Source organism: Chaetodon auriga, chromosome 4, assembly GCF_051107435.1.
Source record: "Chaetodon auriga isolate fChaAug3 chromosome 4, fChaAug3.hap1, whole genome shotgun sequence".
NCBI classification, from domain to species: domain Eukaryota; kingdom Metazoa; phylum Chordata; class Actinopteri; order Chaetodontiformes; family Chaetodontidae; genus Chaetodon; species Chaetodon auriga.
This window is the reverse complement of record NC_135077.1, coordinates 955990-981119: the sequence shown is the minus strand read 5'-3', so window position 1 is coordinate 981119 and position 25130 is coordinate 955990. Positions and strand designations below refer to the sequence as shown.

General features: G+C 47.5%; 1 protein-coding gene and 4 non-coding genes across 8 annotated transcripts; 1 reads left to right on the top strand and 4 right to left on the bottom strand.

Annotated features, from left to right (window-relative positions):
* Positions 1–344: 344 nt before the first annotated feature.
* rrp36 (ribosomal RNA processing 36) lies at positions 345–5777 on the top strand. Of its 4 annotated transcripts, none has more exons than XM_076729420.1 (8): positions 345–430; positions 2074–2491; positions 3172–3304; positions 3383–3449; positions 3530–3634; positions 3717–3794; positions 4074–4191; positions 4406–5777. In XM_076729420.1, exons 2-8 carry the CDS (start codon positions 2107–2109, stop codon positions 4555–4557), a joined length of 1038 nt encoding a protein of 345 aa, XP_076585535.1. In that variant the 5' UTR covers positions 345–430; positions 2074–2106; the 3' UTR covers positions 4558–5777. The 4 variants fall into 4 exon arrangements, with proteins under 4 accessions (XP_076585535.1, XP_076585536.1, XP_076585534.1 ...); XM_076729421.1 differs by lacking the exon at positions 345–430 and adding an exon at positions 727–813; XM_076729419.1 differs by lacking the exon at positions 345–430 and adding an exon at positions 931–1909.
* Positions 5778–8910: 3133 nt separating this feature from the next.
* Positions 8911–8982, bottom strand: trnap-cgg (transfer RNA proline (anticodon CGG)). Its single transcript has one exon. It is a non-coding gene; the product is annotated as a tRNA-Pro (tRNA).
* A 5001-nt stretch (positions 8983–13983) lies between these two features.
* trnap-ugg (transfer RNA proline (anticodon UGG)) lies at positions 13984–14055 on the bottom strand. The gene has a single exon. It is a non-coding gene; the product is annotated as a tRNA-Pro (tRNA).
* A 476-nt stretch (positions 14056–14531) lies between these two features.
* Positions 14532–14603, bottom strand: trnap-agg (transfer RNA proline (anticodon AGG)). The gene has a single exon. It is a non-coding gene; the product is annotated as a tRNA-Pro (tRNA).
* A 580-nt stretch (positions 14604–15183) lies between these two features.
* trnap-cgg (transfer RNA proline (anticodon CGG)) lies at positions 15184–15255 on the bottom strand. Its single transcript has one exon. It is a non-coding gene; the product is annotated as a tRNA-Pro (tRNA).
* Positions 15256–25130: the final 9875 nt, after the last annotated feature.

Below are 25130 nucleotides of genomic sequence, written 5' to 3'. Positions count from 1 at the left end.
CTTCAGACTGTTGTGGGAGGATTGTGGTCGTGGTGGTGTCAGCAAAGGTGTGAAATTGAAGACATCTGTGTGATCGATCACCCGTAGCAGGTTCTTCTTGAACAGGTCCAGCACATAGAAATAGCAGGGAAGTTCCATGTTCCTCACACAGCTGGCAGAACCTTAAAGTTGATCCACAGGCCAGCGTAACCCTTGACATGAACTCAGTGTCAGAACTCTTTGTCCACTTCACAGGGGACAGAGGAAGGCGTCTGACTGTGTCTAACCAGCAGAGGGCAGCACAGTCTGTCCGCGAGAACAAGCGTTTTCCTGGTGAAACGTTTATTTTGAAACCGGAAGTACGTTACTGGAGAGACTCTTTCAGACGGTGTGGACACACGTGGATAATGGAGCTCAGCAAAACGGGAGTTTAATAAGAACTTCACACCAGGTATAGAAACCTTATTTTATGTTATCCGCCGTGTAGTAAATGAAGCGGTGCAGTCTCGTGTCCCTGCTTTGTGAGGACTTGTTAGCTTAGCTACCGTTAGCTAACATGTCCAAACAGACTGTCACGTCGAACTGAATTGAAAATCTGCCGGTTTAAAATGTTCTTTGCTTTTCCCTGAAGGCATGTTTTTGATAAAACTCGTAAATCAACCGTCTACTTTTCCTAAGATCGAATTATGAATTCGGCATTGAAACGATTGACAGAAATGCAATTTTTAAGAACGTATTTCTTTTTAGGCGAAGTGACACCGCTCGCTAACAGTAAACAGTGGGTCTGAGAAAACAAGCTGGGAAACACCTTCTTAAAGAAACCACACATATCTGGTGTGTGCACCATCGTTCGACATATTTTTGTGTGAAAAGTAGCAGCTCAGCTGTGTCCGCTTGGCGCGTTTTTATCACGTCACTTCCGGAGCGCCTCCGGTGGAAAACGCTTTTCACCGTGTGTGTATCAGAGGAACCAAACTGTGTTTAACCGAGTGTCAACTTAGCTGTGAATCAGTAAAAATGACTAAAGTCCAAACGCTGAGCGTCTAACAGCTGCAGCTGGAGAGAAGCTCGAGCTGTTTGAAAGAACGACGGCAGAGCACGAGGAGGAAACTGGAACCGGAAGTCCAGTTACACAGAGCAGGTTTGGGCGCTTTACTCGTTAGTCTCACCTCAAAGAGCCGGAAACCAGCTGCTGTCCACTCAAACAGTTCACGTCTTTGGCGTCATATTTACAAACTGACAAAATATTTACACTCAAATAAAAACGAAAAATCTCAGACATGCAGTCAAAAATATACAAAGTGTGTATAGTACTGTAGTAGTATTGCAGTAGGCTGATGTACAGTGGTGATAAAATGAATGAACGGTTATGTTGCGCTCAGGTAGTGCACATGGCCAACAGGCAGTAATGTAAACGTATTACAGTATTTGGAGAGGATAACAGGCAGTAAACAGGAAGTTAAAGTACTATAAAGGTAAAGTGTCCCTGAGCCTGCTGGTCCAGGACCAGGTGCTGTGGTCCCGTCAGCAGCAGATCAGCTGGTGGCTGAGGTTACCGGCCTCTTACATGGTCCTGTTGGCCTCAGTCAGGTTTAAACCCTCTGCAACACAGTGAAGAGCCTGTCAGTGATCTGGAGGTCATACCAGAAAAACCAGTCAGCTCTTCTGGATGGACTCCAGGTTTGTCTGCAGAACTCAGTGGACACAGTATGTATCTGGAATATTTGTACTGCGTGTATCTCTAAGAGCAGCCTGCACCGACCTCACCTCGACCAGCGTCTGTGACACCCGGTGAAGATCCGGTTAACTCGGCTAACGTTCCAGCCTCAGCAGTGCGTCTGCAGCGATGAACAAACGATGAGCTGCTTTCAAACGTCCGGCAGAGTGAAAACTGAGCGACGCTTTGATGAACCGAACGAGACGTTTTCAGGTCCATCGATTCACTTTCTTTTATGCTGCTTTTTACTGCTGTCGATGTTTCAGCTGGAGCTCATTGAACTCCTTTATATCCTGCTGGTGCTTTAATCTTCATCAATGCATCAGATTGAAGGTGGAGGCCTCTTCGTCTCACTCTTCCTCCTTTGCTTCCTGCAGCTTTCTGAATCTTCCAGAACCACCAACACTGAGATGAAGCAGCGTCGGCAGCCGGAAGCCTCAAAGAGGAAAAACGTGACGGTCGGCAGCAGCGATGAAGACTCTGACACGGAGAAGAACTTCACCCTGCTCACCGAGAGAGGAAGAGGAGCCGAGGTGGGAGAGCGGAACCCTGGAGGAGAGGAAGAGGGAGGATTCAGCGATGATGGCGACGAAGGGTCTGCTGGCAGTAGTGAAGAAGAGGAAGACGAGGGGGAATCAGATGGCGGCGAGGAAGAGTCTGATGGCAGTGAAGATGAAGAGGAGGAGGCTGAGGGGGGTGGAGACAGTGAAGGCTCTGAGGAGGAGGAGGAGGATGAAGAGCCAGAGGATGCCGGTGGGAGCAGTGAGATCCAGACAAGAGACGACATTAAAAAAGGTGAGTTAGTGTGCAGGTGTTCAGCAGGTGAGACGCTGAGGACGACTGCGCTGCTCGAGAAACGTCCCCCGTCACCGCGAGACATCCCAACAAAGACACGTCTCTCCAGCATTTTAATGTCGCGTTCAGACGTAGTTTCATCCCCATTGTTCGCCATCGACTCGTCGATGTTTGTGTCATGTGATTGGAGAAACGTGTTAAATTAGAACGTTAGTTTACTTATGATTACGTTTTTCTAGCGTCCAATCAGAAGCAGAGTAGCGATCTCTGACACAGCGTCTTAAAAGGTACAAGGACGAAAAAAAGGACGAAGACAACTGTCAGTCAACACGTTTCATCAGGCCTGAAGCAAAAACACGTCTAAAAGACGACCTGTCACACACAGACACGTCAGCCAATGGGCCACTGCCATGCAGGTGGTCACATGACTTCAGGCCAATCACAGGTGAGGGAGTTCTGAAGGTCATATTAGATGCAAACAGCAGTGAAATGCAGAGAAATGGACAGTGAGGAGTGAAGATGAAGATAAATACAGTGAAATGAATCAAACAGAGGACACACGTGTCCATTAATGTCCATTGTGGACACGGTGACGCCACGTGTGCTCCGTGAGCACTGACTCAGTGTCAGTTCGGCCTTCGTTCAGTGACGCCGGGCTCCGCTCTGTTCTCGCCCGCCAGAACTGTCCAACATGTCCTTCGAGGACATCATGAGGCTGCAGAGCAAAGTGGGAACCAAAGTTTACAACGAGGTGGCCTACGGCAGCAACAGGAGCGGAGCGAGCGGCAAGAAGAGGCGCCTGAACAAGAACAGGTGAGCGCCGTCGGCCCCGAGCTCCGCCTCCCCGCGTTTCCTCGCTGCGGGGTTTTTACGGCGTGTTTGTGTTTTCAGGCCGATGGAGGTTTCAGCCAAGAGGCCGGCTCCGTTCCTCCGCCAGGTCGTCTCCGTCAGGAAGCCGGTGAGTGAAGGACAGCTGCAGGTTTTCCGTCCTCTCCGCCGCTGGAAACGCTCACAGCGATTGTGTTTGTGTCCTCTCAGACGTGGAGGGACCCTCGATTTGACGACCTGTCCGGAGAATACAAGCCTGAGATCTTTGACAAGACGTATAAATTCATCAAGGACATCAAACACAGAGAGAAGGAGGTGAGACGTCAGATCAGACCTGCCGGCGGACGTCCGTCTGAAGACGTTCGGACTGAAATGAACGTTTGCTGTTTGTCTGCAGATCGTCCAGAAGCAGCTGAAGAGGACGAAGAAGGACAACCAGAGGAAGGACAAACTGCAGTTCCTCCTGAAGAGGATGGTGAGTGTCATGTCCTCTGTCTCCACCTGCAGGTCTGTCAGTTCAAGCAAAATGTCCAAAGTTTTTAAGAAGCAGCCAATGGAAGCTCAGCGTCGGGCAGACGTATCAAACGTCTCTTCTGTCCCCAGAAACCTCTTGTTTATGTTATCTAGTTCATATCACTGAGTGTGTGTGTGTGAGAGAGAAATTAAATAAATTCCAGCACTTCCTGTTGGCCTTTCACAGTAAAAGCTCTCCAGTGGTGTCGGCTTTAATTGTGTGAACTGTGACTTTGTGCAGGAAAACCAGGAGCGAGCGACGAAGAGCCGAGAGCAGCAGAGAGAGAGAGAGCTGCAGTTCAAGAGGCAGCAGAGAGAGCGAGCCAATCAGGGCGCGCGACCGTTCTTCCTCAAGAACTGTAAGAACGAGTCCACGCTGAGCGTCTGTTCACACGTCCCGCTTCTCTGTTCGACATCAAACTGAATCTGTCTGGGTCTCAGACCGAGACGTTTTGAGACGTCAACAGTTTATCTGCAAAGATAAAGATGTCATAACGTCAGCACGCTGCAAAAAGTTCAAACTGTACGAAGCCGCTTTTAACGGAAACGTCTCGTCTTTGTTGTTCTTTGCAGCCGAGAAGAAGAAGCTGCAGCTGGCTGAGAAGTACCAGGAGCTGAAGAAGAGCGGCAAACTGGAGAACTTCCTGAGCAAGAAGAGGAAGAGGAACGCCGGGAAGGACCGCCGGAAGCTGCCCAAACAGCTGCAGAAGAAGAAGTCTGCCTGAGGCGCCAGGGACACAAAAACACCTGAAGAAGAGCTGACGAGCGCTGGATGGAACTTTAAAGACGGGCGGCGCTGAGCGAGCGGCCTGTAACGACCCGCCTCAGCCTGCAGGCGGAGCTGTCGTCTGTTTGACTTGACTTCCTCACACTGTGGGGTCTCAAAGGTACATTTTCTACAACGGGAAAACATCTGCGGTGCGTTCAGTGATGCTCGGACATCCCGGCGCTGAAGTGTTCCAAAGCATCCTCTTGTTTTGAGTGTGAAACTTTCTTCCTGCCTCTCGATTTGTTGAATCTCACCTCAGGGTCCACTCATGACAGGACACAGAAAGACGTTTGACTGTGATCTTTTATTCCTTTGTGTTGCTCAGTGTGCCGTTACCCATAATGCACAGCAGTTTATTAAAGACGGATTCCTGAACTCTGTGACGTCTGTTTGTACCCGCAGTCTGTCTGTCCTCGGGGACATGTGGTGCAGTGTGGGTCAGAGGACAGCAGGGGGAGCTACAGGACAGAAGACTCAAACTGCTCCGCACACACACACACACACACGCACACACACACACACACACACACGCGCACACGCGCACACACACACACACACAGAAAGAGCAAAGCCACATTTTCCCAGTAAAACGAGTAAACGGACACAAATAGAAAAGGAGCCTTTAAACAGCAGAAGTTAAAGCGTCTCTGTTGTTGTTGTCACGACGTTTATGAGCACAAACAGCTGCTTCTGCACCATAAATGACAACAATAGAAACGTGTTCAGCACACGTGACAAACGGCGGAGGTCAGCAGGTTTCTGCTGCTCCGTCCAGACGTCAGCGTCTTCCAGTGGGACTCCAGCAGGATGTGAACTCGATAAAATACTTCAGGACTCAACGTGTTACTTCAGGAAAAGTGCAGGATTATCACCAAACTGTATTTAGAGGAAGTATTCACAGACTCTTCTCAGAGAGTTCTGCTCGAGTGTGATTCTGTTTGTATTCCTGATAAATAAATGACTGACACTGGGTGGATTATTAGTACTGCATCCTGTCATACAAGTACACCGTGTGGGTTTTTAGGTAGAAAGAACAAATAACTACAAGTGTGAGATATAGTGTCAGTGAGCGATGAATAATGACTCCACGTCCACATTCGTTAAGGACACACATCTGTTCTCGTCGCCTCAGAATCAAAAATATTTACGTCTTTCAAAATAAAAGTCTGGAAACATCAGTTTGTAGTTGTTTTTTTCTTAATGAAGTATCTGATACAAAAACGCAGTTGAAAGGATAAATGAGGTTCCACTAACGTTGTGTCGTATGACAGGGTCGCAGCAGAACACACCTGGTGTGTCGTCCCGCCTGCCCGTCGTCACCCGTCTGCGTCGCTCTAACACAGCGCCACCTGCAGCCCGTTGGCCGTCCTCCACCTGCCGGCTGCCTGCTGTCTGCTGCTGCTTTATGACGACGCTGAAGTTAACGGTATGAGCGAAGCTGCTAACTCAAGTCTTCATGGACTCCACCGTCACAGGACAGACGCTGTGATTCGCTGTATTTCTGATGGAAACGTCCCCACGGCGGGAAAACTGTTCTGTCACTCCACCGGACTGCTGCGTCGATGGTAAGGGTACGAACTCGCTGACGGGCGACACCAACGTCTGTGACCCGACGTCCAACTTCAGACTGTAAGTTTTGTGTTGTTTTACTATTGGTTAGCCTGTTTAAATTGGTGCTAGCATGTTGCGCGGCTAATGCGTCTTCTTGCGCAGACTGATGTTGGACTGATTCTGTAACTCTGAGTGATCGTCAGGAGAAACATTACGCCTCATTTCAAGCCAACAAAAGAATTACAGCAGAAGGTTTGAAGCTGCTAACTGGTCATGAAAATTAGCATCATATGGCCCCTTTAAGTGTCAGCTAAGACCAACTGCTCACACTGGATCAACTTGAACTACCTTTCAGTAACAGTTTCAATTGCTTTTATTGCTTTTGCATCCACTGACTCCTCAACTGCTTTCAACCTGCACACTGATATTTGAACTGGTTTCAGTGGTTCCACTTCACCATAACGGACACTTAAACTGGTTTCAGTGGTTCCACTTCACCATAACGGACACTTAAACTGGTTTCAGTGGTTCCACTTCACCATAACAGACACTTTAACTGCTTCCAGCAATGTCTCTTAAGCTTATCTGGAGTTCCTTCAGTGTGTTTCCTTTAGCCAACACGTTAACTTCAGCCTGAAAATGTCCAAACCCACTGATTTCACCACCAACACGTCTCTTCAGCTCTGCCGTCTCTTTAAGCTGCGAGCAGAGAAGTTTTCTTTCGTCTTCTTCTTTGGTTTCTCTTCTAAAAGTCGATTAGTGATGTGTGACGAGGACACGCTGCGTTCTGCTTTCCTCCACACTAGGCTGCTGTCTGACAGGTGGCATTCATCCCTTCATAACACTGCTCGCCTCACAGTCCTCTGTCCAACAATAGAGGACAAAGTGGGGGCCACACATGGGGGGCCAATAATACAGGGCCTTAAATTCATGAGCTGATACAGCCCCAAACACCCCCCAGCCCGTCCATCAACCTCCAACTTCTCTTTTGTGTCGCTGCTGTTATAAAAGTTAGAAAAGCCTCCTCATTGAGGAGGGGTGTGTGTGTGTGTGTGTGTGTGTGTGTGTGTGTGTGTGTGTGTGTGTGTGTGTGTGTGTTCTTTGGAGCCGAAGGACTCGTCTGATAACGAGTCATTAACACACACTATCGTCTGCGCTCGGTGTGTATCAACACCAGCCGTGAGGATGGTTCCGTCAGCCAATCAGAGCTGAGCTTTCATCTGCGTGATCAGAGGACTGTTGGTCTTGTTCTTCTTGACGCTCCATCACCAAAAAATGATGTTATTTTTAAGAGAAGCTCTTAATGCCAGCTGTCCAGGCTGCAGGAGGGGATTGTGGGAAGTTTTTTTTAATGCTGCACCTTTAATGTCTTTGGCTGAGACAGACCGTCCTCTCAGGTGAAGCTGTTTCTCTGCTCAGGATGGATTTTACCGTTGGGCAGAGTTTGGGATGAAGGCTATCATTGTTCTCGCCCTGAAATGGCCATCGACAGACGGTGCGCCAACACCTCCTCCTCCTCCTCCTCCTCCCCAGGTGAACACGCCCTCCACGGTTTTCATTCTCCTTTCTCTTCAGTTTAAAGCGTAACGGACGCCTCGCCGGGATCGAACCCAAACCTCCGCTCTCTTTCCGATTCATGGCCGCTCTGGTCGTCCATTGTTCCCACTGAGACCCCGAGCGTCATGAATAGCCAATAAAAAGCTCATCGCTCCTGAAGAAAAGGTGCCCGGGGAGGCAGCGACGGCCTCCATACAGCTCCCAGTGTGGAAACCATCTGTCCGCTCGGCCCCCTGCTCGCCGTGTGAAAGGGATAATTGAGTGTTATAGAGAGCGGAGAATAGATCTCTGTGCTGCTGATTTGTATTCTTTAGAAAGAGCCAGGGGTTTCACACCACATCTGCCCCTCAGCTCCATTCAGCCCATTCACTGTCCCATCAATTAGCACACTCAATTAAGCCCTCATAATCCATTTATCGACACACAAGAGCTCCATCGAACGCCACGCCCGCCGTGGAGAAGTGGCAACAAATGAGACTTTAGTGACTGTTTTCTTTGGGAGGAGGGAGGGAAACAATGCAGACTGATGGCAGAGTGAGTCCTTCAGCACTTCAGAAGAAGAGCTGCTGGTTGAAAAGCTGAGTGCCGCTGCAGCTGGCAGCGAGCCGCTGAAGGCGGCGGCTGCTGGCAGCGTGAACGAGCTCCCTGCTCTGTTTGTCGGCCATTGTTCACCAGATCATGAGCTGCCTTTTCACTGAGTGTTACGTTCAATGAGAGGAGGGTTGAATAGAGGCAGTCAGTCAGGCACATGCAGGCTGGAGGAGGTCTGTATGCAGAGGAACTGTGAAAACCCTCTAAATGCCAGCAGTGTCAACGCCGCTGGTGAAAAGATGCTAGTTTAATCCCCATTAGTGCCGCGTGAGCCAGGACTGACATGAAGCACCAGGTTTAATCTGAGACAGACACACAGGAATTCAATGCAATCAACTGATATCATGGCCCTAAGTCTGACTCAGTGTGATATTAATGGATGTTTTATTATTAGCATCAGCTGAATCTGCAGCTCTGCTCGTCTTCACGGAGCTTTATAGACACTTCCAGCTCACTGTGTCTCTGTCTGGACACACCTGCTCTGCTTCGTTAGCCCAGTCTGAGTCCAGCCAGTGGACGGTGCTGCAAGAAGAAGAACAGCTTACAGCAACAGTTTCTACCAGTCCAGCTTCGAAGGCCTGCATGGAGACCCTCAAACCTTCCTCTTTCTGGGCTCGTCCGGGATTCGAACCCGGGACCTCTCGCACCCGAAGCGAGAATCATACCCCTAGACCAACGAGCCAGCAGGTGCATGTTTCAGAAGCAGTCAGCACGGGCGCAACACAACTACTGTACCGCAGATGGTCATGTCTTCAGCATGTCGGCGGTTCGATCCCCGGCCCCTTCAGTCCACATTCCGAAGTATCCTTGGACGAGACACTGAACCCCAAACTGCCCCTGATGCTGCGCCATCGGTGTGTGAACTCACACGACTAATTGTAATTGAGTTGCCATCCTGGAGCTTTCAATCAAATCACCTGATCTTCACCCGTAGGTGGAGTTTGCCCAGTTGTCAGAGATGTAGATGTTCACGTTTGCATTTTGGGTCACTTTTTCCTCCACGTTGGTGTGAACATTGATCGTGACCCTGGAAACAGCCTCACCATGAGGTCCATTTAGTAGTAGTGCTGGAGCTTTCAATCGCATGTACATGAGCTTTAGACACGATGTTTAAACTTGTTATTTCTGCCATTTCTGTCTGACATGAGAAGTTAAGTGTAGCCTGCTCTACATTCACAGGATTATGGGAGTGGCACATGTGACCAGTGACCATGTTCTATTTATAGAAACTTAACTTTATTTCTAAATCATGGATAAAACTCACATATTCAATCCACCATGGACTCACAGAAACATAAAACCAACAAAACAAAGCAAACTGTAAGCAGCACGACACATAAACCTGAAGCACAGTCAATGTAGGACGTCCCAAAACTGTCTCAGATTGTCCTCAAGGGACTCCCAGGGGCCCTGAGGGAATTCTGGGGGCCCCAAAATAATCAGTGCTGATTTAAAGCCACTCTGTCAGGCTGAATTTCAGAAATATGTTTCTACATAAAACAGATATTTAGAATATTTGGATTTGATGGGAGGAGAAAAAGAACGATGTCCTTGATGGTCGGGAGTTCTGGGCCATGAGAGGATGAAACCAGCTTCTTGTGTCTGCTGACAGTCTAAAATCTTTCATTTTAATGCTTTAAAAACACAAAAGGCTCAACACGCACACTGAGCCTTGGGAAAAGACTTCAACACGTCGTGTTAAAGCTCTATAATTGTTTTTATGGATTGGATCTTGTAGCCATAATTGTTCATGACTCCATAAACCAGAGAGGAACAGTCCAGATGGTTCATTAGAGCGCTGAAACCTCGTTTGAGCGTCTCGCTCGCGTCGCAACACGACGTGTAAAACAAGCAGAGAAACTGTTAAAGAGCAAAGTGCTGAAATAAGAAACACATGCAGTGAGGAGTTTCTCAGCAGCGCCGCGTTTCCCAGAAGTCACTGATCAGTCCGGCAGTCGGCAGGGACCGCCATGTCCTCCTCAGGCTTCTGCTGAGGGTGGCGCTGTCGTCAGAGAGTAACAGTCACAATAGAGAAAGAGGCAGGACACACCTGGACAGGTGGACAGTCAGTCACAGATTCACACCTGAAAGTCCAAAGATTAAACCCACATTTCAGCGAGTTTTAACCGCTGAGCCTCTGTGATGCAGACGTCTGCTCTCTGGATTAAATGTATGATTTAGGAATGCATTAGAGGCTGCAGAGCCTCTGAGCAAGGCAGTGAAATCCAGCCGTGAGCTGGAAAGTTGATCCCTCAGTGTTTAGCTACAGTTGAGGGAGCTAATTTAACTCTGAATTATTCCTGTGTTTCGAGTGATTTGTGCTTTACGAGGCTGCTTGTCCTGATACACGCTGAACTGGACTTAGTGAGTGCAACGTTAGCATAACTCACAGTCAGAACAGCCACAAAACCACAAAGAAATAAGAGTTTACTTTAATGTGGGGCTGCTGAGTGATGAAGAGGAGAGCATTAGAATAAGGGGGTGACGTCAGATGTTGTGTTCACTGACTGTTCTGCTGCCGAAATCCAGCTTTGAAATGTTTCACTGAAACACAGCAGGTGTTAGTGTGCACCTCAATCATCTTCCTCCAGAGCGATAAATGATTAAATCATCTCTGTGAGGAACTTTTGTTTGTTTGTTTGTTTGTGTCTGAGTTCAGGTTCAGTCAGCTGGTCTCTGCTTCTCCGGCTGAACATTCGACTCTCAAGGAAGACGCTCGTGTTTATTATAGTGGCTTTTCTAAGGTAAATGTAATGACTTTTTGGAGAGAGTGGCCTCTTTCGACAGTTCATAAAGCAGACAGATGTGTCCGGTCCAGCAGGCAGCAGGGAGGGAGCTCCAGCCTGGCCCAAACATCAGCCGTTCAGATGAGTGCCTCAGCGCCGTGAGTGAGCGTTTCGCCTGATGACTCGCTGTGGGAATGAACCTCCTGACCTGTTGCAGTGTTAGTGCCTCATTCTCATCGCGGAGCAACCACATCCATGTTACTGTGGGATCGTAACCACAGCAGGCCGCCACCTCCTCTGTCGCCTTATCTGCGCTTTGCTTCCCAGCAGCTCTCTGCAGCGCGGCACGCTGCGTGGACATGGGTGTGTCATCATTACATGGAAGTGTTGTGTTTTGGCAACACTGAGTCTAACAGACATTACTGGACATTTACAGAGTCATGGGAAACCCCTTGTCTCCCTCCAGTTGTCATAAATGTGGTTCTTTATATGCATCTGGAAAGTCGGAGCTCTGAGTGAATCTCTGCAGCTGATAAAGTCTCTGGGACAGTCCACCTCGATTTTCCCTGCAGTTTAGAAGAACAACTCCATTAATGCTTTGAATTAAAGTCCCTTCATTTCTCAAAGTCAGCTCACATTTGAAGTCTGTTTATCTGAAATGACCTGATTAACTTAACTTAAAGGTTAAATCTGGTGACTTTCTATGATTTCTTCAATAAATTCCAAGTGCAGAACAAGAATCCTGCTGCCAAAAATACCCAGTGCAGCACCAAACGTGGATTAATTAAACAGCCCTCAACAAATGCACCTTTAAGTTGAGACGTGTCAACAATGAGAAAACTGTCGAGCTACGGCCGCCTGGTCCTTTAAATGAGACCCCGGCCAGCTTGATTCAGGACATGCAGGACATGCTTCTTGTGTTGGGACTCAAACCTGTGACTGTGTGACTGTTGAACCTCTGGGCCTGAGAGTTGAGGAAAAACCTAAAAATAATCCCAAACTTTTCATTTCCTCTCGAGCAGTAAAGACGAGTGTGGCGTCCAGCTCGCTGCTGACATCATCATCTCTGCACCTCTTCTTTCAGAAGTCGCCATGGAAACTGCTGTTGTATGCAACATCAGACCTCTCAGTTATTAAACACAAAGTGTAACGCAGTACTACATGCAGTACCTCGAGCTCGTCGTCCTCTCTGTGAACCCTGGGGTCAGTGAGGCGGGGTATCCAGGTAATGACGTATGTTTCGTTGACAGGCGCTACGATGCGTTGATGTGATATCAGCTGTGACGTGTGCTGCATTCAGGGACCACTCAAAAGAACGTGTTATTCTACTCTTTTGTTATTTTCATTACAGCTGAAAAACAGTATTTGGGTTTTTGCCTCACCGGACGGACCAAACGGTCTTGTCTGTATGTGGGCCGACCCCACCCCTGATTGGCTGCTAGTGTGGAGGCTCTTATAGACCCTTAGACTATTCTCCAGTTTCATCACGAGGAGGACAACATGAAGTAAATTACTGAATATCTACAGTGCATTCAGTATGTTGTACTGAGGGGTTCAGAGGGAAGTTATCCATCTCTTTGTCCATTTTGCTGTCAGGTAGCTGGAGCGATCAAACGCTCTTAAAAGGAGCAGAGCTTTGTAATTTCCTTGCTGGTTGTGCTGGCAGCTCTTTGAAGCCCACAGTCCTTATTGTTCCTCATTATTCCCCCTCGGCCATCATCAGAGGACTGTAAACTTCAGCTGCACAGTTTTATGGGCTTTTTCTCTGAAATGACACAGTGAGCTGGGCAGGAGAGCAGATGAGGCAGACGCTGTGAGTTACAGCTGTGGGTTTCAGGTCAAAGAACAACTGGTACCTGAAGTTTATCCTCTGTGAGCTCAGGGGTGGATGTGTGTGTATCTGCCGGTCCACAGCTAATTTCACCGTTCAGCGTAATATTTTCTCTGCGTGTTTATGACTGTATGCTCAAGGAACTCTGGTAGTTACAGAGATTCACAATTTTCTTCTTCTGGTTTATAGTATATTATCATTGGCTGCTGACTCCGGCAGGTAGGAGCTGCAACTGATCGACAGCCGCCTCAGTTTAGATTCTTGTTTCCACGAGGGACAGCGTAGCAAAAGGCATTTCCAGTGATTAGTGTGGCTAAAAACAAGGCTTAGCTCGTCTGTTGCAGGCCACATTTCGGCCTTTGTCAAAGTTCAAAAAGTAACTTCCATGAAAATGCTACATTTTTTTTACAATTTCTTTCTTTTTATTTGTATTTAAATCCTCACTCGTTACTGTTTTGTTTTCTTGCATGCACTTCTTATATTAATCTTTACTGATGCTGCTGTATTCTGGAATTTCCCTCGCGGGACAAATAAAGGAATATTGATTGATTGATTGATTGATTGATTGATTGAAATGTTTGGTCTAATTTTGAACTGGAGCATCTGCAGATTAGTTCCATACCAGACATGTTATGATCCACTGAAGTTAGACATGATTCAAGATGGATGAATCTCTTGGTTATCTTTGCAGTTATCTTCACTGTAAGGGAGCTGGGATCAATTTGTTTGACTGTTCATCTAACCATAGTGAACAAACATTCTTGACATCCTACCCAAGAATGGAAGGCTGAGGATCAGGGGCGGGGGTGTGCTTTGAAGAGTTCCCTAAGATTGGATGAATCCTGCCATCCAAAATGTCTCAGTCCAGGAGGGACACTTGAATGACACTGAGCTCTTCTTTGTTTGGGAGGGGAGAGGCCTGGCGGAGACCTTCACCTGGATGCTTTTCCAGCTTGTATCATGTTAGCAGATATTTGTTATCTGTTCACTTAGTTCTGATGGGCCACATGTGGATGGTTTCCCACATCTGATCATAGAACCTGGAACATTTCAGGACTGTATTTGTCTCTTCAGTTCATGTTCAATTCACAAAGATGTTGCTGAAAGAAATGGAGACTTGTCACAAGGACTCGTCCGGGATTTGAACCCGGGACCTCTCGCACCCAAAGCGAGAATCATACCCCTAGACCAACGAGTCGCGTTGAGGGCAAACCCTGGTTTCTCACGACTGTGTTCACTTCATGCTTACAGTTGTTGAAGAACAACTGGGAGTCGAATCCCTGGACCCCTGACACCCTGAGTATCATACTCCTAGACCAGCTAGCCCCAATGTAAGATGAACCTGTCAAAACATTAGCAATTTCCCCCTTCTTTTAGTCGGTGTGCTTTCCGTGAAAAACAATATCAGCTACGTAACATGTTGAGGTTCCCATATCGAGCTTCTTTGGGCTAAAGGTCATACACCCAACTGTTTGCCCCAGTCAAAGAACATGGCTGTTGGACCTGTTCATCTTTTCCTTCAAATCCAATTTGTACTAGGCGCATGGCTCTTAAAGCTACCCACATCTGATCCTGTCGTAGGATTTCTAGCTTTTCGGGACTGTATTGGTCTCTTTAGACTCTCTTCAGTTCATGCTTAACAAAGACGTTGCTGAAAATATAGACTTGTCACAAGGGCTCGTCCGGGAGTTGAACCCGGGACCTCTCGCACCCTAAGCGAGAATCATACCCCTAGACCAACGAGCCACGTTCAGGGCATACCCTGTTTCAGCAAATCACTCCGATATGAGCACTGTTGAATCACACTAAAGGTCGGTTGTTGGCTTTCCTCTGTTTCCAGTCTGTGTTCCATATTAGTAGTTTCCCCCTTCTTCCAGTCAGTGTGCTTTAGGTGAAAAACAATCCCAACTGCGTAACATATAGAGGTTCCCCAATAGAGCTTCTTTTGGCGAAAGATCATGTACAACACTGCTGTATCTGTCACAGCCCTTTCCGTCAAATCCAACTGGTACTGATGACTTTGCTTTTGAAAAGCTCCATGTGGAAAGCTACCCACATCAGATGATCGGTGAAAAACAATCTCAACGTAACATGTAGAGGTTCCCATATCGAGCGTCTTTTGGCTAAAGGTCATACAGACGACTGTTTGCCCCAGTCAAATTGTACCTGTTACAGTCTTTCCCCGCAAATCCAATTGGTACTGGTCACTACCCACACAGGATTTGTGACTTTTCAGGACTGTATTTGTCTGTTATTGGTGTTTTAAAACTGTGTTCAGTTCATGGTTAACAAAGATGTTGCTGAAAGAAATGTAGACTTGTCACAAGGGCTCGTCCGGGAGTTGAACCCGGGACCTCTCGCACCCGAAGCGAGAATCATACCCCTAGACCAACGAGCCACATTGAGGGGAAGCGCTGTTTCAGCAAATCAGTCCAATTTTAGCACTGTTGAATCAATCACTGCACAAATCAGCTGTTGGGCTTTTATTGTGTGTGTGTGTGTGTGTGTGTGTGTGTGTGTGTGTGTCTGTGTGTGTGTGTGTGTGTGGGGGGGGGCTATGACTTTGTTGGAACAATGCTAGCAGTTTTCCTCTGGATAGCTCATCATGTTTGAGAAGAGTGTTGAAGGAATAAAACTAAGAGAACCAGACAGTGCTTCTCTTACATGGGCACTAATATACAGACAGTCCAGAAATTGTGATGCTGACGATCAACTGCTCATCACCTCCACTGGATTCGAGCCACTCCCAGAATTCCCCTGGGTAAACTCTGATCTAAGCGAGCCATCTTCCTGTCAAGTGATGCAAAGTCCTCTGAGGATCTGTGACCTTCTCAAAATGCGTCTTTATGCTACGGTAAAGACTCTAAATGAGACGGTTTGAACACAGCTGCTTCACGTTAATGCCATAAAGATCAGAAATACTAAAAACTCAGAGGCTGAAGGATGTATTCCACCATGACTTTAGGACTGCAATGCACAGGGTAAAAAATGTGCTTTTAGTAGAATATCTCGACGCATTTTCGGGTGGAGTCACAGGTCAACAGTCTGTTTCTTGACAAAATGTTAGAAGTAATGTTTTCATGACTCAAATGTGTCTCCTTCCTTTAACAACCACAGGCCATGAGGATTCTGTATTCATGTAGGAAGAAAAAGGTTAAGGTTAGGGAACTGGGAACCATGATGGTTTCCAACAAATATCATGGAAATTGAGCCAGTGATTGTCACCACTGGAAATGCAAAGAAGCGCAGTGAAAAAAGAAAGTTAACAAAGGAGAAAAGAAAGAAAGTGTGCAGAGACTCTGAGGAATGGGGTGGGGGTCTCTGCCGTCTCATGGACCAGCCTGCTGAATAATTTAAGGTCTCTTCAGACAATAATGGCTCGATTCTTCTCTCTGGGGATCGGTGTTATGATGCCAGCCTCCCAACTCTCTGTCATTACACTGTTTGCCGTTGTCGTGGAAAAACCACCTAACTGCAATATTGTGGTTTCACTTTTTCCCTCCTCAAAATAAAAGCTGACACGACCATTGATGTGTTGACTGAGTTGCACTCATTGGGCCGTTGGAACGTCTTGAAGTCCCATTGCATATCAATTTCAAAAATAAATTAAAAGTCAATGAGAAAATAAGTATGATGTCCTTCATTCTTTGCTAATTGCATAGTGAATATGCTGTATATGTGCTTTGTGTCTGACTGCAGTGCCTGTAATTTAGTTATGTGAGAGAATCGCTTTGGGCTCCGTTTGAGGAGACTGAACACTGTGCACCCCCCCCCCCCCCCCCCCCCCCCCCACCACCACCACCACCCCAAGTCTTTGGCTCTATTCCCAGGCCTTGTCCCAGCCCTGTAATACATTTCTATCATGGAGGAATGCTGCTGCTACAATGTCCCCCAACACTCTCCTCCGTTAGACTTAGAGATTGGCTGCGGTACAAGACAGAGATGCCCCAGTCCCCTTTTCTGTTTAGTCGGGCAGCAAAAAGAAAATGTAATCAAGATGTGCAGCTGCAGAGTGAAACTTCATGAGTGGAGGAATCACCAAAGGGTGAAAATAACTTTTGTCGTGTGAAACAGTTTCATCCTTAAACAGTTTTGTTTGGCTGCTGGCAAAAAAATCTGTATGCAAAGACGCAGAACGTGATTTATGTTGTGCTTTTCTCAACCATAAAACACAGTCTGCAAGAGTATAGTTTACGAGCTTGAGAATGTTTGAAGGCTGCGGTTCTGCTATCGATTCACAGATTGTTGTTTTTCTTTCCGTACACATTGCAGAAGCCAGAGTCGGCTCTGCGTGCCTCATTGTTCCACTCTTTACTGATCGAGACACATGAACGAGCTTGTAAAACATCTGCCAGAAAAGATTATTTTCATATAGCGAGTGAACCATCGCACATGAATTTGTCTCGAGAGCATTTGTCCAAAATGGGAAAATGATACCCACAGAATATTTTGGTTCCTAGTGTGGGCCTGTGACTGAGGATTTTTCAGGACATGAAGCGAGCAGCCTTTTGTCTTTTCTGCTTTTCTTGTCTCTGAAGCTGAAGGCTCTGAAAACACTCGGCTAAGTGCTTTAAATATAAATGTACACACTGTCATGTTTAATGTTTTAGCAGTTTGACTCAGTGCCTCAGTTAACCAGGCCAGCCAGGAAACAGCTGTGTGTGTTCCTCTGGTTTTCAGGGTGTTGGCTAACAGCTAAAATGTCATGTTAACTCCAAACCTGCAGTGTGTGTGACACACCGTGTGTGTTATCCAGTGGTCTTCACATCATGTTCCAGATCCAGTTTTAGAACAGGCTCCATTTCCTTCATGTTTGAACATCACTCATACGGCGAATGAGTGATGTGATCAGCATCTTTTATTCATGTACATGTGATGAGCTCAGAAACACGTAAAGACGTCAGATCAAACACCATCATCCCAGGATTCTTTCCGTGATTTGCAGTTCGTCTGTAGATAAAGATCTCTGCTGTGGGACTGACGCCGTTTTCAAGCCGAACCGAGGAGTCAAACAACAGCGAGGCTGTTCTTCACCCGGCATCGTAGTTTGTTTTTGCTTCCTCTGCTCCATGTTGGCTGTGGAGCCGTGTCCAGTTACAATGACGGGAAGTTCAGGTGGATGCAGCACGTTGGTCTCTTGTGATTGGCTGGGGAAGATCGAATCCTACCCGACTGATGTCAGTTAGGGCGTCAGACTACAGCTGAGCACAACGAGCTGACAGGTATCTGATATCAGACGGCTGCTTTGACTCAAGTAGAACCTTTGAGGACTTCTTCCACCACTGTGAACCCCCAAGAAGAACTTCAATCCAGACATGTTTCATCCTCTTTCTTGAGCTTGACTGTTATTATGTATGATTATTATCATATCGAGCAGTTTAAAAGCTCATGTCTTCTGTGGGACTGAAGGACAGAAAGTGGACTGGGCCAGATCTGGTGAGATGTTTGACTGTGGACACCATCAGCACTCGGTCCAGCTTTGGACCAGTTTTTGTCCCTGGAACCTGGACAGCAAACCTTTCTTCTTTAAATGCTAAATACTGGATAGTTGCTCCTCTTCAGATCTCTACAAATCCTGCAAATGAGACAATCTGAGAAGGAAAAATCACCCTCATGTCTGAGACCAAAGCTTGTGATGAGGGACCTCATTTTAAGGGGCCACAATCCAAAAAGGTTGGGAGCCACTGAACTATTCTGCCCAGTGTGGATGTCTAACCCAGCGGGTACACGAGGCAGGTCCAGCTCCTCGACCCAAATAAAAATGGCAGTCAAACAAGTGCGCAGCCTTCGTTCTCCTCCTGAAACTGTGACATTTACAAAACGGATGTCTTCCCCTCTGAGTTTTCTTTTCCTGGATGTGAACACAGTTGCCTGTTAAGTGATTGTCTGTGACACACATTACTAAGTGTGTGTGTGTGTGTGTGTGTGTGTGAGAGAGAGAGAGAGAGTTATGCAGGTTGCAGAAGCCAAACATCTGGTGGTAATTAGCAGAACTCGCTGCAGACGATTCTGTTCATTCTGCTCTGGTCTGTGTGGAAAACAGGGAAAATTGGGGTTTTCTGGTGCAAAGAGGGTGTAATGTTTCTGACAGCTTCAGAGCGACGCAGCTCGGACGCCTCCGATGCTTCTCAAAGGGTTTTGCACTTGGAGGCTTTGAGTAGGTTGTAAATTCTGAAATCCAGGCGTTAACTTCTTCACGTGGAAGACACACTGATGCCTCTTTTTACTTAAACTTTATTGACTCAGGTCTCGTTTTCAAGACACACCTGAGAAAAGAAACTCTGACAGTCAGACCACCAAAGAGCAACGTTACAAGAGCAGGACAAACCAATCAACAGAGATGTGACAGGAAGAGTTACCAGTATGACTGAATGACCAGGAGGGACAGAAATCAGCTGGACAAAGATGAGTGCAAACACGTGGAAGGTCTCAGGTGAGGACTGAGGACGAGCTGCATCGATGGACATCATGAATCACATCGTCAGCTGTGGAACGCGGTGATGAAACATCGTGACAGAACGTCTCTGCAGTCAAGTACAGAAATAAAAGTTGACTAGAAATAGTTTTATAGTTTCTAAAAGATTTCAAATCAACAGAAAACTCAGATTAGATTCTAGTTTTCAGGTCAAACGTCGAAAATGAATCTTGAATGAAGTCTTAAGTCTGCTGACAAGACAGATTCCTCAGCAGTGACGTCAGCACTGAGTTTTAATGGCAGGACGGACGTGCAGAACGTTCTCCGTCTGAAGACGAGTCAGAGAATATAAAGTTATACCATACATCACACACACACACACACACACACACACACACACACACACACAGTGCGACAGTTGAGATTCATATTCGTTTTTTCATTTTACAGAATGAGCTCATCACTGTGTTCCTCAGTGAGTCTGCAGAGCAACTGGAACAAACTGCTGCAGTGAGCGACCCTCCCTCTGGTTCTCCCTCTGGTTCTCCCTCTGGTTCTCCCTCTGGTTCTCCCTCTGGTTCTGTCATCTCATTGCTTGCCTCTCTCTGTGGTTCTCTCATTGGTTCCCCATTGTTTTTACTCACTGGTTCTCTCTGGTTGTTATTTTGTCTCCTGGTTCTTTCACCAGTTCTCGCTCTGTTTTTTCTTTGTCTCGTGTTCTCCCTTGTTTTCACTCATTGGTTCTATATTCTGCTCTCTGTCTGGTTCTTTAACTGGTTCTCTTACTAGCTCTATCTCTTGTTCTCACTCACTGGTTCTCTCTGCTTTTTTCACCAGTTCTTGTTCAGATTGTTCAGATGTTCTCTCTCAGTGGCTCTGTCACTGGTTCTCTGTGATTAACTGGTTTTCTCACTGGTTCTCTCCACGATCAGATTGTGGTTCTGTTTCTCTGGTTCTCACTCTTCCACCTTCTCTCACTTGTTCTCTCCGCTGAGGATCAATCGGGTGCAGGTGATCCGGAGAGAATCTGGTTTGGTTTTCTCCGGATCACCTGGTTTTCTGGTTTTCTCTCCCGGCAGCAGTGACGGCGGTCGAGTTCGTGTACCCTCTCTGAGCTTCTCTAAAGGCATTCTGGGAATTGTAGGAAAGGGAAGGTCTTCCCAAACTGAAAGGCCTGTGAGTTTGACGGCAGAGACGCTTCCCTGTCCGGTTTCGGCGGTGGACTGAGGCGCTTTGCTGAAGGGCCCCTCGGCAGCACGCACTGAGCCTGCCTGTGCTGTGTTCAGGTTATTCATGCGTTGGTGCTTCTGCAGCTCTCGGTTCCCACGCAGCCATCCATCATGTGATTCCTGACGGTGGGAACGCCGACACAGAGAGAGCGCTTGTGTCTGCAGCCGCGGTGCGTTCTGGGAAGGATGCGCGTCATTCGGAGGACAGAGGGTTGATTCTCCCGTCTATTAGGTTAACATTTTTATCCCTCCGCTCATCTTCAGCATACTAGAAGGGCCAAAAGGGTGTGTGTTCGCCGGTGGGAACCTCAAAGATTTTTAGTTGTGATTCAGGACGAGAAACGAAGCCAACAAACAGCTGACCGTCTACTGACGGATTTATGTGCAGCGCGTCTGTTTGTGGCGTGAAAAGTTTCCTTCAGCTTGTCGTCCTCTGCACTGACGGCGGACAGTTTGGGGTCATGTGAGGTCACAGATCCTCTCCTGTCACTCAGCTTCACACCTGAAACTCCTTCGGGACATTATTGTTCATTCCATTTACGCCTGTCAGACTGAGTTAGGGATTAAAATCCAGAAACTCCGTCACTTTGGAGATGTGTCAGAATCAAAGAATTCCTGAGAACCGTTCAGCTTGAACACTGACGGCTTGTTCCCTCGATGAGAGGAAAGCCTTTGACTGAAAGGAACGTTCTGGTTCTGCCGCAGAGTCACAGGAGATGGACAGCAGTTTGATCTCTGACTGAGGTCCAGGGTTCAGTCTGAACCGTGTTCATGCACGCTGGCCTGACAGATCCTGAACTGGCTTCAGCTCCTGGCAGCTGTGAGTCCGGCCGACCAGGCTGGTCTTCGTCCAGCTGTTACATTCAGTTCAGCACATTAATTTAACCGCGGCACCTCTGGGGATCGCGGGCTTGTCTTCCCAGTGAGATTGCATTATGATCATCTGAGCTGCTGCCAAAGCAAAGAAAGAACCTGTGGTATTCTGAGAGCATAATGTACAGACTGGCCAATTATCTTTGTTCACTGTGTGCTGCTTTCTTCTGTTTGTGTAAAATAGGCTCAGATTCACAGGGTTTGATCCCCGTGACTGCTGCAGCTGGATTTACTGGTTAAAGCAGGAAAGAACAGTCTGTTTCATTTACTGTTCTGCTGTGATAGCGCCCCCTACACGACAGCTCTCCAGGAGGTGTGAAGGGTTGTTTCGACTCCTCCTCTGATGGCCCCTCAGACGGTTAGCCAGCTGACACAGTCGGCTGTTCAGAGACAGCGAACGCTAACCAGACTCTTAAACGACTTATGGTGCAAAACCAACGTGCGTTTGTGGAAAAAACTAAAAAAAAAACTAAAAACTAAACAAAACTCTGCGTGTAATGTGTGCCACTGTCTTCATTTATTGTAGCGTCCCTCCGTCAGAAGGCTACGCGACGTTAGCCGGTTTCGCTAACAGTTTATTAGCAGGCGGTACACAGGCCGCAGTGGGACTCCTGCTGATAGACCAGCCAACACCTCCCATAATATGAGGAGCAACGGCGAGCGTCCCACCTGTCTGTCTGTGGATCACAGGTACGCCGTCTCACACGGGTCTCTGTCACATATGACGTGTTCACTGACATCCTGGAAATCTCAGCAGCTGCAGCAATAACTGACATGTCATCCAGTCAGCAGCCAGTGCAGAAGTGAAGAGAACATTTCAGATGGAAACAGCCTCAGATGTCAGTCAGCTGCTGCCCGCAGAGGCCTGAAGTCCACAGCAGTCTGATCTTCTTCTGTGGACGGAAAAGTGTGCATAATAGTTAATACCTCCTTCACACAAAGTGAGGATGAATTGTCTGTTGATGAATCTTTGCTTCTGACGGTCATGATGTTAAATCAACACAGACGTTAAATTAAGACTGAAAAGAAGGTTTGCAGAGGGCTGAAAATCACTACGCTGTCAGCTGATCAGCAGATAGAGCTGCAGGAGGGTTTGTGTGGCGTCCTGCTGCGAGCTGACACACATACGCTGCCGCCACAGCTCCGATTCTCTTTCCTTCTGCCCACGTGAGAGACGCCGCGAAGGCCTGAAAATGTACGAGAGCTGATGGTGGAGCTTTGCCAAGTTCTCCACTTCGCACGCTGAGAACATTCCTGATGCGACCGTATCAAACCGAGAAAGTCAACATCAGCTGCTCTGAACCTGGTGCTGAGCCCAGAGGAGGAGCTCTCTGTGCGCCGTTCACGTCCCTTTACACGGGAAGTCTTTGGAGGTCGCTCACCTTAAGATCTCTGCTGATGTCGCGTAAGAATAAAAGTACCACAGTATATCTTTAAATTGTTTAATTAAAACGGGTTCACATGAGCTCAAACTGCTCCTGACTCGTTGGCATGCTGAGCTGAAGCTGAGTCTGTCCCCTGCAGGCCGTCAGAGACGTGTTCTGCTGCCACCTGTTAGAGCTGAAAGAGGACAACAGGACTAAGTGGATAAAATGCTCTTCATCCAGATATTTACGGCCTCTGTCCACAGGATTCTTCACTCTGCTGTGAAGACTCATCAGCCCTCATTTTAAAGCTCAGGCTGCCTTTCAGCTCATGTCACATTAACATCAGTGCATCAAGTGAGAGCTGCTGCTGCTGTTTGCAGAGCTGCTTCATTTCACAAAGCAAACAGCAGCTTCATCTAATTACATTTCCCTCAAACAACCCGAGGACAGAATGCATCTGTCAGTAAACAGAGGGCAGAGGAGGAGATGCTTCAGTCTGCAGGACAGGAGGAACTTTTCATGCTGTGTCCTCACAGCAGGATTAAAGCTGGGTTAGATTCTCAGCGCTGGCACCAAAGATCTGCCTGGACGAGAACTTTTCTGAAATAAAACATCATCTAATTATATCGTTTCCTTGATTTCCCTCGTTTAGATCAGTCAGAGTCTGGTCAGATGGCCTCCGTCCTCTCTGTCAGGAAACAGACCTGGTGTGTCTCCCATGAACAGCTGTGTCCTGCTAACTTTGTCCTTTCGTTTGTCTCTGACCGAAGCACAGAGCGGTTCGCTCTGAAACCATGTTAGTATCTTCAGCCCCTTTGATTAATATGAGAATAAGACAGATGCAGCATATCACCAGAGTAATCCTGTAAGACGGAAAGGGCGCGTTTGCAGAGACGGAGGAAACTTCAGTCTGAGCTCGACAGTTTTTTTTCTCGCTCCTTTGTTTTCAGCTTGCTGTGGTGAAATCAGACGAGTCATTCTGGTGAAGCGGCAGAGCCGAGCTTCTGGCCGCTGATTAACCTTTGTGGCTGTTTCGAGGTTTCGTTGACGAGTTTGTTTCGAAACGCGCGGTCCCTCCCCACGCCGCCGACCTCGAGGTCAGAGACAGAGGAGGGAGGTTCCCACGCAGGACGAGGAGGTGAGCTGGTTATTCATTCACAGCGCGCGCAGCTAACCTCGTAATGCTTTTACACTACAGCTGCAGCCTCATCCAGAGGAGCACACAGGGAGGGAGACAGCTGGACGATGGCTAGTTCATTAACTAACACAGCAACAAGCAGACAAAGGTCCAGGGTCAAAGGTCACAGCACGTGCCCAGTGTGGAGCAAACACCAATATTCCAGTGAATGAATATGATGACTGATGATGAATATGAAAAACGTTGCAGAGGACCCAGACGATAGATTTTAGGAGCAGAACTGTTAAAACGTTTTAAAGGGTTAATAATCTAGAAGATGGCAGTAGTTTCATATTTCAAAGCTAACGGTGGATTATTTTCAGCGGCCACCGTACAATGTGTCTAAATTCTGTTTTACCTCTCTGGATATCCATGCATCCATCAGCTGTACCTGCTTACCTTTGAGGGTTACCTTTGAGGGTTGTGGGAGCCAATCCCAGTGCGAGGTGGCAAACGCCTCACATACAAACCGTTCGCTCTTACTCAGAGTCTCCATGAAGCGAACCTGCACATCTCTGGACGGTGGAGGAAACCCCTGAACCTCCCCTCTAACACGGCAGTGCTAACCACTGCACCGCCTCCATAGCTGGACAGGTTTCATTGAGGGTGGCGGACTCCGCCACTCCTGCGCTGCATTCAAAGTGCCTCCAGGTATGAGGGATGGACAGGAAACGACGCAGGATGCGGTCCAGTGTTTGATCTCTGTCAGGGAATCTGACGCTCGGGGAAGAACCAGAATCAGAAGCTGAAATTATCCTCGATGTGACTGAACTAAAGAGAAGTTCCCTGAATTAAGAACAGTTGTCTGATTCCCTCTGCGCATCACCACGTGATGAACACCAGATGAAGCAGCTAAAATATTCCCATGTGAAAGACACCAAATGCTTTTGTGATTCACGGCGAGGACAGTTTGGTGGTTTTTCATGTCGTTATCTGAGCTGACGTGTGAGGGATGTAACCAGCGCTGCATAGTGGGAGATAACCAGGAGATAACTGGTGGCTGACGCTCCGGTCAGGAATGTTTTACACCCTGGTCAGATTCCAGGTGACCACGCTGGCCCAAGGCCGGCCTGAGTGCTGCGAACTGGAACCGATTCTCTGCTCCAGTTCACCCGAGTCCAAACCCCATTTATGATCCGGCTCAAATAAGAGGTGAACGCCTGCAGCTTTTTTTCCCGCAGCAACCGACCAGTCATGATGAAGACTCACCGG